The following is a 20,655-nucleotide window of genomic DNA, read 5'->3' on the forward strand; positions in this document are numbered from 1 at the left end:
AAATTATGGTGGACCTGTATTATGATACATTAAGTCACTGAAGGATGTTTACTCAACTGAATTTTTACCATGTTAGGTAAAACACAAACCCAACCAGGTATAAAATATTATGATCATAATTTTGCTTAAAAGTTTTAAAAAAGGGCTGGCCCCGTGGCCGAGTGGTTAAATTCGCGCGCTCTGCTGCAGGCGGCCCAGTGTTTCGTTAGTTCGAATCCTGGGCGCGGACATGGCACTGCTCATCAGACCACGCTGAGGCAGCATCCCACATGCCACAACTAGAAGAACCCACAACGAAGAATACACAACTATGTACCGGGGGGCTGTGGGGAGAAAAAGGAAAAAACAAAATCTTTAAAAAAAAAAAACAACCCCAAAAACCAGTAACAGTGCTTTTGTAGATGTATGAAAAGGACCAAAAAGAAATAACCCAAAATGTTAATATTAAGGTTTGGTGGGATTACAAGTGACATTAATTTGTTTGTGCTTTCCGTATTTAAAAGTTTATATAAAAACATGCATTGCTTTTGTCGTTTTAATGTTATTTTAAAAGCATTCTATGGACTAAATTACCATATACACATACAGTGTAGTGTGGGTTACTGCATTATTTAGGAATGAAAAATCAGAAGCCAGAGTAATTAGTAAATCACATATTCACACGATGGACCATTATGCAGCCATTATAAATGATAAACATATAAGGTGGTTTAACAAGGGGAAGTGATCAAAATTATATACAGTATAATTTTAATTATATTAAAGTATCAACAGAAAAAGGCAAAAATATCAATTGCTTTTGAATTGTAATTTTCCTCTTTATAAGCTCAAATTTTTCTACAATTATAACCATAAAAAACTAAGTTTGAGGCACTACCGGAAATACACTTAGCACATCAAACTGTTAAAAGTGGCGACTTAGAGGAAGAGCAGAACTCTAGGAATGGGGTTATTCTGTAGTGTTTTATACTATGTAATTTCAAAAATAAAAATGACATTTAAAACAAAGAGTTTCGGGGGCCAGCTCCGTGGCCGAGTGTTTAAGTTTGTGCGCTCCGCTGCGGTGGCCCAGGGTTGGGATCCTGGGCGCGGACATGGCACCGCTCACCAGGCCACGTTGAGGCAGCATCCCACATCCCACAGCTAGAAGGACCTGCAACTAAGATATATAACTGTGTTCAGGGTGGGGTTGGGGAGATAAAGCAGAAAAAAAAGGAAAAAAAAAAAGATTGGCAACAGCTGTTAGCTCAGGTGCCAATCTTTAAAAAATAAATAAAATAAATAAATAAATAAAACCAAGAGTTTCATTTGAAAGCCACTCACTCCAATTTTCTTCTTGGAAAATGTTTTCTAATAATACTCATGCGTGTCTCTGGAATCTGGAAGCCCTAGGTGAATACAGCAGGACTCTTCCTGAGCAGGGAAACAGCATCAGGTGGTTTAAGGACAGTACACTGAAATGTGACATGCGACCACCAGCCCCCAAACTATGCGTTATTTTTTTTTGACAGAGCTCTGTAAGTCAGACTCAGGCCCAGATAAATACCAGCACATTATGATCTTGGGAGCGTTAGGGATGAAGCAAAGGAACTCTGCTTGAATTTCCCTCTCCTCATGCTGGTCACCCCTCTGCTCTAGCAGGAGCCTGGGCCACTTGTTCCCACCTCGCCATCACCTACAGGGAGGGTGTGATCAGAACGAGCAATGCGAGCAGATAGGCATATGCCCTTCAGGACACAAGGTATGTTCCAGAGTAGACTGGCCACTAAGATTTTTTATTACATTTTTTTACCATATTGTAATTCTCAATTCTCAAATGTAAGTGTTCTGGGGAAGAAAAAATATTACGGAAGAAAGAGCTAAAAAGAGGGAAGAGCCACTGGAAAAAAAGCAAAAGTAAAAAGAAAGAGGGGTTGCTGTGGGGAGAAGGGCTATCAGGGGACGTGGACATGGATAAAAGAAAGAACAAAGGGAAAGCAGCATAAATAAAGCAGTTCCTGGCACTAACTAGTGCTCTTCTACTCTTTATTTAGTCTCAGTAAATAAAGTGTGCTTTGTCCTGATAGTAGCTTAACAGCAAAGTGAACTGGCAGGAAGGTGAGTGTAGTCCATGGAAACAGGAGCCAAAGTAGGGGTCACGGAGAAGTCACACAAGGCAGGCAACACAGTCAGACTCTCAAGAGTGCACTGCAACAAAGGCACCTCTATCAATCTCAGAGTGGAGCAGGCCCTGAGTGCAGCTTTAGGAACGTTCCAATGTCTCTTTCATTTTTGACCATGCACTGACTAGTACGAATCAAATCTACCTCCTAAATATTCAGTGCGAGGCTTTATGACTCCTCTAATGCATGTTGTGAGTCACTGACAAGAGGCAAGAGGCCACTTCTCCTCCACCAAGTAGCTATTAACCAGCTGATGCACCTGTAATGCAGACCAGCATAATTCTGGGCCTTAACAAAATCCGTATTTTTTTATTTTGCTGAGGAAGACTTGCCTAGGCTAACATCCATTGCCAATTCTCCTCTTTTTTTTTTTTTGCTTGAGGAAGATTGGCCCTGAGCTAACATCTGTGCCAGTCTTCCTCTATTTTGTATGTGGGACACCGCCACAGCATGGCTGCTGAGTGGAGTAGGTCTGTGCCCAGGAGCCAAACCCACGAATCTGGGCCATCAAAGTGGAGGGCGTAGAACTTTAACCACTTGGCCACTGGGCCGGCCCATAAAATCCTTTTTTAATAAAAACAGCTACCAGTCAGGAAGACCAAAATTCTTAACAAGGAAGTAATTATTAATCTCTGGGGTAATGATAAAGGAAGGGACTACCATATCAATTTCTAAATACTGAAGAGGAGGGGCCGCCTCCGTGGCTGAGTGGTTAAGTTCACGTGCTCCGCTGTGGCGGTCCAGGGTTCGGATCCTGGGTGCGGACATGGCACTGCTCATCAGGCCACATTGAGGCGGCATCCCATATCCAACAACTAGAAGGACCTGCAACTAAGATATACAACTGTGCACAGTGGGGTTTGGGGAAATAAAGCAGAAACAACAACAACAAAAAGATTGGCAACAGTTGTTAGCCCAGGTGCCAATCTTTAAAAAATAAATAAATAAATAAATACTGACAAGGACTTGAGTGTCATTAAGTGCCTATTAGGATCACTATTTCAGATATTAGGAGGGGGCCTGGGCCTTTTGTGGCTCAGAAAGCATGCACACACGTGTTTGTACTTGAGCTGATGACAATTCAAACCCATGCACAGAGCACGCTTCCTTGGGGATACCTCCTGGATAAAGTCTGGCAGGGCCAGGCCTACAGGGGCATCCTGTTGCCTTCAATGCTGAACTTGACAGCACGGTGCACTCTGCTGAGTCGTTTCTGTTCTGCAAATCGCCTCTTATGCTTTTCCAATCGGCTTAGGCCCTTTTTAAGAATACCAGGCTAGAACGAGCAGTTTGAACGGAGAATAAAAAAAGATTACTGAGAAGCAATGAAGATCACAGAGTATATTTACAGTGATGACAGAGCAAGTGTCTACCCTGAATATTTCACAACAGAATTACTGCAAACAGTTGAAGAGAAAGGGAGGGGTAGACTGCAGGAGCAGGTGACTGCTGTGTCCCATGGTTCTAAAAAATGAATGTATCACAACACTCGAAGCTGCAAGACTCAGTTGGAATAAAGGGATTAATAATAGGAAACTTCCTGGCTTGATACTGGTGCTTTAAGTCTGAGGTAAAGTTCATCAGCAATGAATGACCTGGCTACGTAAGAGACCAGAAAACAGCTCTTTAAATCAGATAAATCTCAGAAGCTGCTAAAGGTTATGAAACATGAAGTAAAAGACAAAACAGTAATTTGCATTTATCTGCCTTGATGTTCCCCTCTGGCTTACCCTGGATGACTCCATTTCCACATTCCACTTGGGCCTGACAACATAGTCCTTGTTTGAGGGCATGGGGACCCTCGCACGGGCACAGAATCCAGGATCTCCAGGTCTCAGAGCCCTGAGAACAGGAAGAAGAGCATGCTATTTACGGAGCCAACCATAGCTGGGCCCATCCCATTCAGCTGCAGACCTGTTTCAAACCTCCGCTGCCCTCTCAAGGTCACCCCATCCTTCCTCCTGCTGCCTGTCTTAGCTGGCCTCATTGTCACTTCTGCTACCGTAGGCATTCCTCAACTTCCCTCCCAAAGCCAGCCTCCCCAGCATTTTCCTGATTCCTTGTCACCTCTCCTCAGTTTCAGGTACAATCTGCCCCTCTCCCTTCCAAGCCTGGTTCTTCCATCAGGATTCTGAATCCCAATTTCTCTAGTCTAGTGGAGTCGCTCATGAGTTCACTTGTGAGGTAAAAAATCAGGTAGTCAAAATGCCCCCCCAAAACTGAATATGCCCATAAAATAGTTTACATGGTTTTGCATATGCAACTCATACAGTAATTGTTTTGTCTGTTTCTTGTTTTTTAAACATTTTTGAGATAAGCATATACTCACGTACAATTGTAAGAAATAATACAGAGATCCAGTGTCTCTCCCAATGGTAACATGCAAAACCGTAGTGCAATACCTCAACCAGGATATGGATGCTGACAGAATCCACTGAATTTTATTTCCATCTCCCCAGTTTTACTTGCACTCACGTGTGTGTGTATTTAGTTCTATGCAATTTTGTCACACGTGGAGGTCTGTGTACCCACCACAAGGACCCCTCCTGTTGCCCTTTTGTAACATGCCCACCTCCCTACCCACTGGTGACCACAAATCTGTTCTTCATTTCTATAGTTTTGGCATTTCAAGGATGCTATATAAATGGAATGCTACACTACATAACGTTTAGAAACTGGCTTTATCTACTCAACTCAATGCCCTTGAGGACCCATGCAAGTTGTTCCATCTATCAATATTTTGTTAAAAAGCTATACATTCATACATAGATTTCTGCACAAACATAAAGTTTTATTTCTCTGGGATAAATGCCCAAGAGTACAAGTGCTGGACTGTATGGTGGCTGCACGTTTAACTTTATAAGAAACCGCCAAACTGTTTTCCAGAGTAGCTATACCATTTTACCCACAGCAATATAGGAGTGATCTAGTTTCTCTGCATCCTCGTCAACATTTGGTGGTGTCACATACAGTAACTTTTATGTACAAATTGAGAACTACCAGGCTAAAGTAAGACTATCGTTATCCAAAAGTAAAGCCTACTGTAGATGTCTGGGCATTCAAATCATTCAACCTTTAGGTAACTATCCACCATAGTGGTAAATGGAGAGTGAGCATATGTGTGTCCGTGTGTAGGATTGGGGAGAGGGGAGAGGGAAAAGAGAAGGATAAAAAATTCTAAATTGTTTCTACTCTTTGCATGGTTTACTCCATTCTTAATATCAAGCTTCTGTAACTCCATGTACATGACTAGATTAATTGGCTAGCCAAAGAAAATTTCCCGTAACTCTTATTTTCTCCCTGAAGCCACCATCTGTCTCATCATCAAACCCATCCATAAACAAATGACACTTGCCCCCTCTAGCTCATCTCCCCTTCTCCTCTTGCAGTCTGGGTGCTGCCTGATGGCCAACACTCATGGTACAAACCCCTATGCAGCATGTGCACCACCCAAACCCTTGGTCACTGCCTTACTTCAGCCACTCACTCTCCTCTAGGCTCTCCTCCAACACATAGGACCACAGCTGCTTACTTGCCTTCCCTGGCTACTCTGGCTACCCCCTTGCAAAACTGTTAAGTTTATTTCTTACTCTGTACTTTCTTGATTCAACAATCTTTTCTATGGAGGTAACTACCAAATCTATGTCTCAAATTCCAAGTTCTAGACCCATGATATTTTTAGGACTATCTCACCAGGCATCTCACATTTAATATGCTCAAAAGAGAACTCACCTGTGTCCTCAAATCTATTCCTCCTCTCCATTTTAGTGAACGGTAATACCATCGTCTCAGTTACTTAGGTTAAAGTTTTGGTTGGCATCCTCAACTCTAGCCAACTCCTTGCCCACTACGTCACCAACTCCTTGCAAGTTTGCCTCTACTAAGTCTCCTCAACCTTCTGCTTCCCCACTACAGTCTCAGTTTGACTGTATCACTGCCTTTGGTTCCTCTGCCCTCCAACCCATCCTAAACCATGCCACCAGCATCACCATTCCAAATTAAATCTGATGGCTTCATGTCCATGTTCAAAAACTCTCTATGGAATCACAGAGAGAGGGAAAATTCCTCATCTTGATTTAAAGCCTGTCAAAATTTGGTCCACATTTGCATTTCCAACCTTACCTTCCCCAATCTCAGGCACCACACTACTGCCCAACCACTCCAGTCGACTTGCCATTCCTAGAACAGGCCTTGGATGCTTACCCTCTATCTTTGCTTAAGCTTTCCCCTTTGCCTACAATCTCTCTAAAGACTTTTTGAGAGCATCAACTATTTTTAATTAGATTTTGTATTTCCAGAGCTTAACACAGAATCTAACTAGGAGCAACAAAATCTTTACTGAGTCAACTATTTCTCCACTTCCTATATCCTCCAGAGAACCCAATACAATGCTTTGTGGATATTCAACAAATGTTAAACTGAAAATCATCCCCTACCATGTGAACCCAACATCATTTCATCTGCTATTCTTTTTGAGTTTTTTTTTAGGAAGATTAGCCCTGAGCTAACTGCTGCCAATCCTCCTTTTTTTGCTGAGGAAGACTGGCCCTGAGCTAACATCTATGCCCATCTTCCTCTACTTCATCTGTGAGACGCCTACCACAGCATGGCTTGCCAAACAGTGCCATGTCCGCACCCGGGATCTGAACCAGCAAACCCTGGGCCGCCAAAGCAGAACATGTGTCCTTAACTGCTGCGCCACCAGGCTGGCCCCTGCTATTCTTCTTAAAGCATCAAGCAGAACATTCTTATATAGTCTCAGAAGAAAAAATTAATATAAAATTCTTACTTCTCCTCTCCTGTCAGCACCTTTTCCAGGTCTCTTCGGGGTGTCTGACCACCAGTGCTAGGAAAAAAGTAATCAGTGAGATACTAGGAATGTTAGAACCTTGTAACTAAGAAAAGAAGATCAAACTTAAGACTACAATTAGGTCCTTTACACTGGATCATGGAAAATAATTCCTAACCTTGTAAAAGTACTATTTATTTTAGTGATTATTTGCATACCAAGCATCATTATGGGTGAGCAGGAACTGCTATACATGTAACTAATGACCCTGCCATCCTGGATGCAACTGTATCCAGTTTACTGACACAAATTGAACGAGTAACATTTTTTTCCCTAAGAATCTGGGAATGGGACTAAGAAAGAGAAAGTTTTTTCCACAAGTGGCTGGAACAACACAAGCAAACTCCACAACTGTGGCAGAGGCCATATTCTACCAGACTGAACCAAAAGAGTCTGGAAGGGGGTGTGAACCTTCACTATACACTATCACATTTAAACTAGAAGGGTATTATGAACCACACAGACATATCAAGTTGAGAGGAAAAACAAAATCCTACCATCTTACAGGTTTCTTAATGATCTTATTTACAAAAAAACTTACTTATCACAACAGTAATATTTACTCCACTTACTCATACCTGTTCCCTCATACCTGTTCATTCTTCGTCGTTGAGGCATTTGTTCTAGATCTCTCTGCTCCCTTTCTTCTCTTGTCATTCCTTTGTAGTTTGAGGTAAGACCAAATATAGGCCGAGACCATTCATCTGTAACAAGGAAAAGTCAACTATTTAGTCCACCAAGTAGCATTTCTACTACTATTCCTTGAAATAATCACACCCTAGTGTGATGTCATATCCCAGGCATTTAGAGGACTCTTTTCTTAAAGATATTATTGCAGGACCATTGATAGGATAAACACAGCATAATACCAGTAACATAACCAGCTCCAGCTGATTGAGAAAATTCAGCGTAAAAAGATCAAGTAAACCTATAATCACCACAGAGGTTTACAGAAAGTAACATGTGACTCGCTCTGACAGTCTTCAACTAGCTGTGCTGGCATTTCATAGTCTAATTTCCAAATTTACTCTACTGAAAACAGAAAATCTCGAAATTCCTCTACTTTCTTATTCTAACCTAAAACAAGCTCCCTTAATTGTCAAAATGGTCTAAATCTTTAAAAACTACATTTTAACAGTGCAAGTGTAGAGTCTGTACTGATTAAGTCTAAGAAAGCTGCTAAGGTGAACATGAAAAAAGTACTCCATGCCCACTGTCTAGTCAATAAAAGTCCAGAGGTGCCAGCTGCTGTTTCTGTTCTGAAACATAATGTGGCTCACTGCTGCATTTAATACACTACGAAAACAAGAGAGGGCCTTTACAGATAGAGCAGCAGGTGCTGTCACACTAAGAAAGAAGCAGAGCATCTCAGGGGTCCATATCTCTTTAAAAACTGATCGCTGCCCCCACCCCTGGATTCAGAATCACTGTTGTAGTAATTTATGGGTACCAGGGGGCACATTCTACTTCTCTCAGTCTAGAGCAAAAAGAGGATCGGAGAACCACTAAATAATAGCATCAGAAGTTTATTACTTGATAGGCAATAAGTGTAGACTATTAAGATCAAACATGTTATATTTCTCGTTTATTAACAAAACTTAAATTCCTCTGAAAGCTTTTGATAATCTTAAAAATTCAACAGAAAAATAAATACTGTATTCAGATACAGAAGCAGTTACTTTTTTTTTTTTGAGGAAGATCAGCCCTGAGCTAGTATCTGTCAACAATCCTCCTCTTTTTGCTGAGGAAGACTGGCCCTGAGCTAACATCTGTGCCCATCTTCCTCTACTTTATATGTGGATGCCTACCACAGCATGGCTTGACAAGAGGTGTGTAGGTCCACACCTGGGATCCAAACCAGTGAACCCTGGGCCACCGAAGCAGAACGTGCGAACTTAACTGCTATGCCACCTCGCTGGCCCCAGAAGCAGTTAATTTTTTGATCTAGCCTTAAGTTTAAAAAATTCCTTCCCAACATGAAGCACAGGAAGAGTTACTGAGGATGATGAAAATACACATGGTTTTCATCCTCAATATTGAAGGATTTCATAAACAATATGCTGTTGTTTAGATGAACTTCAGACTCCTCGAGATTTCTCTGGTATCATTAAATAGTAACATGCAAAAGCCTTTGGAGACCATTATAAAAGTAACAATAAGGCAGTGGCTAACATTTCTTGAGCACTTACTATGTGCCAAGCACTGTGATTTATGTACATCCTTTCATTTCATCTTTATGATAACCCAAAGTAAACACATAATTCTGTGTTTTACAGGGACGAAACCAAGCTTAGAGCTGAAATTACTAGCCTAAGGATATGCAGTGAGGCAGGTGGTGAACCCAGGACTTGAAGCCAGGTCTGGCTGACTCTAGGGTCTGCATTCTAACACCTCTCTCTCTATATGCTCTTGATCCATGATCAGAAAATGCATGATTTTACTTGCTATATTTACTATTGGATAGCACACTTAAATATACTGAGAAGCACTTTAAGTCCAAGGGGAAAAAAGCTGGTACCTATGAAAATTTATCTAAAAACCTTCCTATTCCACTTCATTGACTCATTTTAAATGAATATTGGTAAAAATATACTGAGTTTTTATATATACATGTCTCTTTCTATACATAAACACAACAAATAAAAAGCAAAAGGTACATACTGATTAATTTCCCTGCCATGTCCTTGTTGGACCTTGATTCCTTGGGGTGTTTATAGAGATACATCACTGCTCGTCCAATCCCACTATGCTTCAGGGTTTCCTGGCTCACACTAGGTAGCTGGGGAACATAAACACATACATACATATTAATCACTCAGAAGCTGGGAGTCCTGCCAATCTACTCTAGAGGACCTCCAAGATCAGGTTCATTCACAATAGAACAAATAACAAAGAATTTCTTTTTCAGGATCTATAGACATGGAACACAAAGATACTTTGTGTTCACATCAGGAGGTGAGAGTTCAGTATTACCACTCACTCAAAGTAAAAAACTTCACGTGAGCAATTTAGAGGTTAGCAATTTAACACAAGAGTCAGCACAGGCCTCTGAACCAAATAAACCAAAGTCTGAACCCAAGCATAGCCATCTGCTAGCTATGTGAACTTGGACAAGTCATTTAACTTCTGGGTCTTAATTTCCTCACCTATAAAATGGAGACAATATACCTAGCTTGCAGGTTTGTTATGAAGAATATATGCACCAAAACATATATAAAAGTCCTAGCACACATGAGGGTCCTCAGGAATTCCCTCGGAAGTTAAACAGCTTGCCCAAGGTGTCACAGCCACATAAAGGCAGCCCAGCTCAAGATTCAAATGCAGGTTTATCTGACTCTGAAATTGGTGCTCTTTCTATATCAAGCGCCTCCCTGGAACATGCCCACTACTGCACTACTCTTCTCAGATAAACCACAGCTACTCCAAGATCTTTCTCTTTCAATACTATAGTTACATGAAGTTTTAAAAGGCCTTCCCCCTTTATGCTCATTTTATTTGGTGTGTTCCTAATAAACATACTTAATAAAACCTCTCTTCCGGCAGGCTATAGCACAGAGAATGTATAAAACACAGAGATTGTGATAACACAAACCACATTAGGTAATTAAGGAAGAGCAAACATCATCTGCCTCTCACCTCTTGCAGAATCTTCAACAGCTCCTCTCGAATCTTCAGTGCTGGCAAACTCCTATCTGGTAGAGGTGAGAGCCATTCTTTGATGGCAGACATCACACCACTGTCAATAAATGTTTCTTTAAGGTCCTGCCTGCAATAAAAAAAAAAAAAAAAGTCTATGAACTTTGGTTCTACTGTAGTGTCCTTTCACTTTTCTTAGATATTTAGTGATGATTCCAAAAACTGCTTTTGAAGAGTTACTTATATACGCTATTTACTGAGTACCTATTCATAATTTGAAAAGCAATATGAAATTTAGTTCCTATTTGCAAAAAACAGACTTGACAGGCAAAGATAATCTGTTAAAAACAAAACAAACCCAAATTATACAAGATAGGTTAATACTGATATGAACGGCACAAAGAATAAAGAACTTCAATTATTACAACTAAAAAAATAATGTTTACTCTATCAGACTAGTGATTCTCAAACTGTTTCAGGTGATAGAGAACCCAGAATTGTGCTATTCTTTGCAGGACACCAGGAATAATACCATTATCCTAGTAGAAAAAAAGGTCAATGAAATCCTGATATTTAAATTCCATTTTATGTACTAGAATCAATTATATTAATAGAAAAAACATGACGTCATATATATGCAACATGGCACAGATAATTCTGCCTGTGGGGCTAGAGGTAGAAATTTTCTACTGGAAAGTCCTAGACCATGCTTGTTGGCTCACTGGTATATTAATGCATTTCTTCAGCCATCAACAGTAGGCTGTGGCTAGGCTCAAGGAGAAATCAAAGCTGTTCAGGACTAACAGCAAACCAATGAAAGAGCTTGGTAGAAAGGATCTACCAAAGAAAGGGTTCTGGGGCCGCCCTGTGGCCAAGTGGTTAAGCTCACACGCTCTGCTTCGGTGGCCCAGGGTTTCGCAGGTTCTGATCCTGGTCGCAGACCTGGCACTGCTCATCAGGCCATGCTGAGGCAGTGTCCCATATAGTAGAGCCAGAAGGACCTACAACTAGAATATACAACTATGTACTGGGAGCCTTTGGGGAGAAGAAGAAAAAAAAAGGAAGAAGAAGATTGGCAAGAGAGGTTAGCTCAGGTACCAATCTTTAAAAAAAGAAAAAAAAAGAAAGGGCCCCTATTCCAGAAGGACCAATGGCATAATTCATCATGTAATGGGCCATATAAGCCTTGTACAACACAGGTATCAAAGTCTCCCAGAATTTGCTCTGTTCTCAATCACGTCAGGAAAGCAGACGCAATTTTACCAGACTCAAAATGGTCTATAAAGAACAAAATTAGAGGCCGGCCCAGTGGCACAGCAGTTAAGTTCACACGCTCTGCTCTGGCGGCCCAGGGTTTGCTGGTTCAGATCCCAAGTGTGGACCTACACACTGCTTATCAAGCCATGCTGTGGCAGGCGTCCCACATATAAAGTAGAGGAAAATGGGCAGATGTTACCTCAGGGCCAGTCTTCCTCAGCAAAAAGAGGAGGATTGGTGGTAGATGTTAGCTCAGGGCTAATCTTCCTCAAAAAATAATAATAAAGGGGCTGGCCCCGTGGCCGAGTGGTTAAGTTCGCGCGCTCTGCTGCAGGCGGCCCAGTGTTTCGTTAGTTCGGATCCTAGGCGCGGACATGGCACTGCTCATCAGACCACGCTGAGGCAGCGTCCCACATGCCACAACTAGAAGAACCCACAACGAAGAATACACAACTATGTACTGGGGGGCTTTGGGGAGAAAAGGGAAAAAATAGAATCTTTAAAAATAATAATAATAATAATAATAATAATAATAATAATAAAATAAAATAAGTAAGAACAAAATTAGCGGTTTCCAAGTTTTTCTTTCCTTAATATTTGTTTGCTATTTGTTTTGTTTGCATCAGGCATCAAAGTTTAAGACAAATTTGTGAGGAAGCAACATAATGTAGGGAATTCCATTATTATTTTTCCATAAATTCATAGAAGGCAATCAATCTTCAATTATCTCTGGAACACAAGTACATAGTTTGAATATCATTCCATTAAAAGGAAAAAACATTTTCAAGAAAACAGAATACGTACTTCTTAAGGTGCATGACCACAGTAGGTAATAATGTTAATTTTTTCAATGCTGGCTTTTTTTGATTGTTCAACTGTCTGTCTTCCTAACCAGAAAGAAAAAGATTTTTAAAAAAAAGCAATTATTAATAATGAATTATAACCATCACAATTCTAAACTTTAAAATAAAATCAGCAATGTCTCTGAGAAATTATAATTTTTCCTACAAGGAAGATAATTAAATAAAGAACGGACTTTTTGTACAGCCTCAAATTCTCTGTGTTGCTCAAACCCACACAACTACTAAAATAATTAGCTTCAAAATTACAAATTGAAAGAACAATTTTAATTTAAAATATTGCCATAATTGTCAAGTTTTCAGAGTTCATTCAGGGTAAATACTATATATGGGAAAATTTGGTTTATCATCGGGAATAATTTTCCAGCTATGAGGCTTCTAAGATAACGAAATATGTTACTAAAGAAGGGTTTAGTACTTGCTTGGGCATTTTTTTATATTTTTTTAATTATGGAAAATATTGAATTCTACAAACATAGAAAACAAAATAATATAGTCCTGGCATGTACATTTCAACAATAAAACACACATGGCCAGTCTTATTCTAGCTCTCTCTCTAGCTACTTTTCCCTTCACCCTTGAATTATTTTGAAACAAATCATAGACACATATCACTGGATCCATATATACTTCATGAAGTATCTCTAAAAGATCAGAACTTGTTTTTAAGCATAATACTTGGCTGGAGGCCAGCCCCATGGCCAAGTGGTTAAGTTTGCGTGCTCTACTTCATCGGCCCAGGGTTCACAGATTTGGATCCTGGGCACAGACCTACACACCGCTCATCAGGCCATGCTGTGGCGGCATCCCACATAGAACTAGAATGACCTGCAAGTAGGATATACAACTACATACTGGGGCTTTGAGGAGGAAAAGAAAGCATAACACTTGGCCAATTTTTACAATTTGGGCAGAATTTTAAAATGCAATGAGTTAAACACAATCCCTTGATCAGAGGCAAAAGTATGACATGAGTTTATAGCATAATAAACAAGAATTTATAATTTTTTATATGTGAATAAACACCAAATTTTGTGGTAAACAGCCAAACCCAAGAGTAAAATCACTCTCCCATAAAACGAGGAAAGCCATTCAGCTAAAAAGCCTCATTTTACTTAATGCTTAGTCTTTTCACTTTTTTCCTAAACATATTACTGAAAAACTAAAATTATCTCCATGCTTAAAATTTAGAACAGCAAATGCTTTATTACAAAAATGAAAGTATCTTTATACAAGGGTTAAGCCAAAAGAAGAAGCCATACAAACAATTAAGTGGGAGAAAGAAAAGATGAAGCTGGAAGGGACCCCTCACCTCAGCAGCTTCATTCATCTTGACGATCATGGCGCTCACAACATCGTCGGCGTCGCTAATGAAAGTCCCCCCATCGCGGTTGCGTCTGCGCTTGCCACTCATACTCTTTTTCCGCTGCAACATCATCTCAAAATCCGACAGAAAGTCCATACTAAGCAGTAACACAAAATCAAGTGAAATACAACTTCCCTTTTAAATACACATTTCCTTTCATCACAGTTAAGAACCACAACTTTCTTAATTTTAACCCAACCCAATGAAGTGCTACCTTGTTTTAAAGTGCAAGTACTTTTAACTTGCTTTTAAAAGAACCGGTGACCCTAGATTTTATGTTCAACTTCTGTACTACCCCAACTGTTATACAGTAAACACTAATGGCCCTAAACTTTCCACAGACTATATTCACACGTGCCATGTATCAGCCCGAGAAGCAACATTTCCAATTTCACGTTCTCATTCAGGGGAGGCTGCCTGCAATTCCATGGCTCTGTTTTGGTTGCACTGCTTTTGGGGGGAATAGATTGGTGTTCAACTACTTGAATATTTTTGTCTTACATAGCATAAGTAGAAAAAAAGAAAAATAACCTGCTGCTTGTTTTAATAAAAAGTACACTCTCGAAACACTGTGAGTGAGATAAAGATGGACATCTACAGACTTGCTACAGGCCTCAAATCTAAGTTTTCACCTCAATCATTACACTTAACAAGGCAGTTAACCTGCTCTCTGTCACAACCATATAAATAAGATGACATGATTTATATGATAATTTAATTTATATAACTTAATCTCCAAAGGTATTGTCAAACTCATTCAGTTCAATAATTCATGTCACTAGGAATTAAAAAGGAAACTATTTTTTTATTAGGTTATTTTTCAGGAGAGCTTACTCAGTAAGATATAAATTAAGAGCCTGGCACCATATAACTCCACAAATTAAGACAGATGAGCAGAGGGCAAAGGAAAGAAAAATAACAAGAGCAATTAATTTTCAGACAGCCGAGGGAGGAAAAATGGACAGGCTCTTTCCTACACTTAATCAGGAACCAAAATGAGAAACAACAAACTCTGATAGTCTCTACCTGCATTTAAAAAGTTCTCTTTAACAAATTCCTTTTTAAAAAGGCAAAACAAACATACTGTTTTCCTCTCTTTATGTTATCATCAGAATCTGAATCTTCTGCTTCTTTTATCTGTGTTTCACTTTTTTCTTCTTCCAAATCTTCTTGGTTAAAACCCTAAAGACAAGGAAAGTTAGCCAGAGTTATCACAACCTCATAACAAATGATTTTCTTCTGTATAACTGCTCTTAATTCTTTGCATTTTTAAAGTAATACATTCGCAAAGAACAAAAATTAAATAGGTACAAAACGCATACAGAAAAGAGCTCCCCCAGTCTAGCCACTAGTGTTGTTTTCTTGTGTCTCCTCCCAGAAATAGCCTACATTTATATAAGCACTTCCACACATGTATACTTCCTACTCTCCTTTATTATACAAATGACAGCACACTATACACACTGGGTACAGAATACTGTTCTGCACTTTCCACACGTAACAACAGAATCTGGAGACCAATTCATATGGTATCAAGTATCCTCGTTCTTTTTAAGGCTTTAGACTACTTCACCATGATTGCAACTCCTATTTTTTAATACATTTCCCTACTGACATAATGTATATTTGAAATTTTGAGAAATATTTGCCACACTGTCTTCCATAGAGGTTATACCAATTAACTCTTCTTCCAGCAAAGTGTGAGGTGCATCTGTTCCCCACCTCCTCACTACTATAGCAGGTTGTCAAACATTGATATTTGCTAATCTCTGGACTGAAAAACAAAAAGACATCTCTATCGCTCTTTTTGCATTCGTTTATTATGAGGAAGGCTGGGCATTTTTTCATGTTTAAAAGCTATCTGTAATTATTTCTCTGTAAACTCTCACTATGCTATGCCCATTTTTCTGCTGAATCTCTGTCTCATTGGTATGGAAAACCTCTTTAAAAATTAGGGAAATTAGCCCTCTGAAAGTGATAGGAACTACATAATCCTCGCATTTGCACAGTTTGATTTTGGTTATAGTAAGGTTTTCCAGGCATAATCTTTTATTTTTATGTAACAAAAATGGTCAGGGGCCGGCCCCATGGTCAAGTGGTTAAGTTTCCACGCTCAGCTTTTGGCGGCCCGGGGTTTTGCCAGTTCGAGTCCTGGGTGTGGACATGGCACTGCACGTCGGGCCATGGTGGGGAGGCGTCCCACATGCCACAACTAGAAGGACCCACAACTAAAAATGCACAACTATGTACTGGGGGCCTTTGGGGAGAAAAAAGGAAAATTAAAATCTTAAAAAAAACAAACCACTATTTAAGAAAAAAAAAAAAGAAATGGCCTGTCTTTTCTTTATAGCTTCTTTTATGCCATATTTAGAAAGGTGTTCCAGTGGTTCACCTAGCATGCTGTTTTTCTGACTGAACTGAACCTATAACCAGGCAGATGTTAACTCTCCAAATTAGAGAAGCCTATCTCGTTCCTGTCAAATGCTGCTTAACTGAGTGTAAGCTCCATGAGGGCAACGTCCACACAACCCCTGGCATCAAAGCTCTCAAATACTTGTTGAACAAACTCTTGCTCTCTGTTTGCCTAGGGTTTACTTTGTTATTTTTCTACCATCTTGAATTAGACTCTAAGTTCATCCACTTTAGTTCTCTCTTCCTTTAGGAATAAAAGTACTGATTTCTTTTTTAACTCAAGAACTATTTAACAAGGAAGTTTTAAATTTCTGGGGGGCAAGGATGTTTTGTTTGCTAATTTTATTAATTTTCATTTCATTGGATTGCATTCAGAAAACATTGTCTATACTTTGTACTTTTTGCAAAAGCTTGATCTAAAATTTATATTGAAATGCAAAAAACCAAGAAAAGCCAAGACAATCTTGAAGAGTAACAAGCTTAGAAGACATAAACAACCAAAAATCAAGTTAGGTATTAACGGTACTTTTACAGACTTTGGCAAAGGCCTATGACAACTTCAACTCCATGTATACCCCCAATTTGTTAGCGCTGTCACACATTTTAATTTTCTATGTATTTTAAACCACATCAGACGTGACTTTGTTTTGCATGGCCAATACTCATTTAGACTTATTCACATACTTTTGTTGCTCTTTTTTCCTTCCTGCAACCTTGATCTTCCACCTAAGATTTTCTTTCTGCCCTTAGTATTTGCTTCAGTTGGTATATTGATAAGATGACATAAGGAGGGAATCTTCATTCCTGAAAAGTATTTTTGCTGAATATAACAGACTTCTGAGTTTGCAGTTATTGGATTCTACTGTTTTTGTCGAGAAGTCAGCTGTTAATCTAATCGTTACCTCTCTAAATGGAATCTTTTCCCCTCTGGCTGCCTGTAAGACTTCTGCGTTTCGTTTTCTTGCAATTTTACTAGGATGTATTTAGGTGTAGATTTTTTCTATTTATCCTGCTTGTAATCTGTAGAACTTCTAGAATCTATGGCTTTATGTATCATTTCTTTAAATATTGCTTCTGCTATATACATTTTCTCCCTCTCTTTGTGGGGTTCCAATTCACCATGTTAAACCTTCTCACATATAATTTATGTTTTATTCTTTTACATTTTCCATACTAATATATCTCAATGCTTCATTCTAAATAGTTCCTTCTAACCTATATTCCAGTTCACTCATTTTCTGTTCAAATACATCTGCTGTTAAACTCATCCACTGAGTTCTTAATTTCAGTTACTACATTTTTACAGTTCCACAATTTCTACTTGGTTCTCTTCCAAATCTGCCCTTTTTAAAAATTGTTTGCTCTAACAAAATTTTTAATCTTTTATCTCCCTGAATATATATACATATTTTTAAGGCAATATCTAAAATTCCTGTTATCTAGAGCCCCTAGGTCTATTTCTACTGTTTGTTATTAAGCTTGTTTCCTCTTAATGTTCTATGATTGTGTACCATACTGTGTATTTGAAAAACTACAGAAATAATGTGAGTTCTCTGAGTATGTTACCTTTGTCCTGAAAGGATTTTTGTTTGCATATGCCATGTCCCTGAGAGCACTAGCCAATGGATTAAGGGTTACTGTCAAATTAAGTCACTACTCAAATTTCTGAGACTAAGGTTCTTTATGTTGCTAGATGACTCAAAGCTGGCCTAAAATCTGAGCAAAAGCTCCTTTACTTCCAGCTCACCCTTAATCTAAGAGCCCCAAGCCAGAGCATGGGGTTTTCAGGGTCTCCTAACCTTAACAGGCCCTGACCTCTAAGTTTTGTCTCTTGAGCCTTCAGGCCATCAATAATATAATCAGCCTCTCAGCCTGAACAGGCAAACATCGCAGAAAAAGCAGTTCTAATGCTGAGCTTACCTCTTTAGGTTTCTCTTTTGATGGTTTCTGGCTTAGTAATTCTTTGCTATCTTGCTCCTCTGCTGATGAACAGATTGTTAAACATTTTGTCTAGCTTTTCTAGTTGTCCTTAGCAGAAGACTGGTCCAAATTATCTAGCCTGCCATTGCTAGAATCAGAAGTCCCAAAACTAGTGTCAGTCTTTCTCTTTAGCATTATAAAGTGCCTTTCGTTCTCCCTTAATGCGTTTCCTCCTCCCCTTACTTCAATTTTGCCTGTTATTTTCCTTTTATGCCTGCGTAGACCCTTTTATTTCACTTTCTGAATCCCTTTGTTCTCGATTTTTCTACTGACTACATCACAGTTGCTTACTTCTACTTATTAGAATCACCTATTAGAGAACCACTGCCATAAAAACAAAGAAAAGCATAGTCAAAGAGGAAATATTTCCAGGGCCGGCCCAATGGCATAGTGCTTAAGTTTGCAAGCTCCACTTCAGCAGCCCAGGGTTCACTGGTTCGGATCCTGGGCATGGACCTATGCACCCCTTACGAAGCCATGCTATGGCAGGTGTCCCACATATAAAGCAGAGCAAGATGGGCATGGATGTGAACTCAGGGTCAATCTTCCTCAGCAAAAAGAGGAGGACTGGCAGCGGATGTTAGCGCAGGACTAATCCTCCCGAAAAAAGAGGAAATATTTCCATCTTAATACTTACTGTAAATTCTTCTTCCTCTTCATCACCAGATTCTCCAAATATGTCTGCAATAAGATTTCTGGAAAATAATATAAAAAACTTTCATCTGCTTTCTTTTTATTTGCAGAGGGACCATAAAATATTTTTCTAACAGTATACAATTTACATATAGTAAAAATGTACAGATCTCAAGAGTCCATTTCAATGGGTTTTGACAAAAGTACACATTCATGTAACCACTACCCTAATCAAGATACAGAACAACTCCCTCTCCCCAGAAAGTTTCCCTGTGGCTGTTTCTGGTCAGCCCCCCACATCAACATTCTACAGCTAATCAGCACTCTGATTTCCATCACCAGATTAGCTTTGCCTGTTCTTGAACTTCACATACATGGGATCAGACAATACGTCCTCTTTCCTTCCTTCACTTAAGATAGTATTTTTGAGATTCACCTGTGTTGTAGTGTACAGCAACAGTTCACGGACCAAAATCCTGAATCCCTCTAAGCTGTGCAATCAGGCAGGATATACTGTATTACGCTTCAACATGAAATCTTAATACAAATCTAAAACTTAAAAGACAAACCCCTCTCTACCACTTTCTAGGAAATCTTGAAAACTCATGTTATACTGTCACTTACTCTTCTTCATTCCCTGACTCACTATCACTCCCAAACAGATCCTTCTCTTCATTTTTCTTATCAGACAATTCTTCTTTCCCTGCTTCTTCTTCACTGTCAGATGCTACAGTCTTCTCTCTTTTGCCTGATTTGTCTGATATAACATCACTGTCAGAGTCATCTGCATCAGAGACAACACGACTCTTCTTCGCTGCTGCTGAAAAAGAAAATTACCGTCAATCTTATCCCATCATGGTCATCGTACTGCTAAGTACAACAGGTACTCTAAAATGGCAGCACACGGCAACAATCAAAGGTTTCCTGACACACAGTTTAGGATAAAAAATTAACTAGAAGATTCATTCAGAGTCATAATTATTTGTTGTTGTTTACAAAAAGTGGCCAAAAGACAAAGAATGAAATCAACAGAAAAGCAGGCATCAACAGCTAGCTTTCCCTTTGAGGAAGTGAGAAAATAAGATGAGACTGATGTGCAGGTCTAGGATCCCTTCTATGCTGCCTAGTATTAAGCAGAACTAAAAAGGCCTGGACATTGTTTTGTGGGATCCCCATCGTTCCCTGACTGTCCATGGTCAGGTTGGAATTTCTCATCTCCCTTAGTAAACCGACAGATGTGTGGTGCTCTTTCCTTCTATAACAACCGTCAGGTTATAAGGGAATATGTCTTTTCCAAAAAAGATAAGTTTCATAAAAAAGGTAATCAAGTAGTAAAGACTGGAATACTCTGCAGAGGCATGAAGTCTCTAAGTAGAGCCCCTTGATAACTTCCTTGAATTTGGGTACTCAGTCATGTTTAACAGATGGAGAGAGGTACCTGTGGGAGCTCAGTCACTGTCTGGATGGGATCTAGTGCATTAGCTGTCAAAGACTCACAGC

At 39.4% G+C, this 20,655-nt stretch overlaps 1 protein-coding gene across 16 annotated transcripts in view; it reads right to left on the bottom strand.

Moving 5' to 3' along the window:
* The window catches only part of IWS1 (interacts with SUPT6H, CTD assembly factor 1), a 57,829-nt gene that overhangs the window by 2,783 nt on the left and 34,391 nt on the right, over positions 1 to 20,655 (bottom strand). For 5 of the 16 annotated variants that reach the window (XM_014845528.3, XM_044769211.2, XM_014845527.3 and 2 more), the window contains exons 4-13: positions 19,780 to 19,975; positions 19,160 to 19,217; positions 15,215 to 15,312; positions 14,077 to 14,227; positions 12,709 to 12,791; positions 10,648 to 10,777; positions 9,673 to 9,790; positions 7,604 to 7,715; positions 6,952 to 7,008; positions 3,893 to 4,004 (exon numbers count right to left, since the gene is read on the bottom strand). In XM_014845528.3, the coding sequence (XP_014701014.1) occupies positions 3,893 to 4,004; positions 6,952 to 7,008; positions 7,604 to 7,715; positions 9,673 to 9,790; positions 10,648 to 10,777; positions 12,709 to 12,791; positions 14,077 to 14,227; positions 15,215 to 15,312; positions 19,160 to 19,217; positions 19,780 to 19,975 (1,115 nt within the window). Of the gene's footprint in view, positions 1 to 3,280; positions 3,439 to 3,892; positions 4,005 to 6,951; positions 7,009 to 7,589; positions 7,716 to 9,672; positions 9,791 to 10,647; positions 10,778 to 12,708; positions 12,792 to 14,076; positions 14,228 to 15,214; positions 15,313 to 19,159; positions 19,218 to 19,779; positions 19,976 to 20,655 lie in introns of all 16 variants that reach the window. The other 11 variants (XM_014845532.3, XM_070507378.1, XM_070507375.1 and 8 more) reach the window with 5 other exon arrangements.

This window comes from Equus asinus, chromosome 4, assembly GCF_041296235.1.
Source record: "Equus asinus isolate D_3611 breed Donkey chromosome 4, EquAss-T2T_v2, whole genome shotgun sequence".
In the NCBI taxonomy this organism is placed as follows: domain Eukaryota; kingdom Metazoa; phylum Chordata; class Mammalia; order Perissodactyla; family Equidae; genus Equus; species Equus asinus.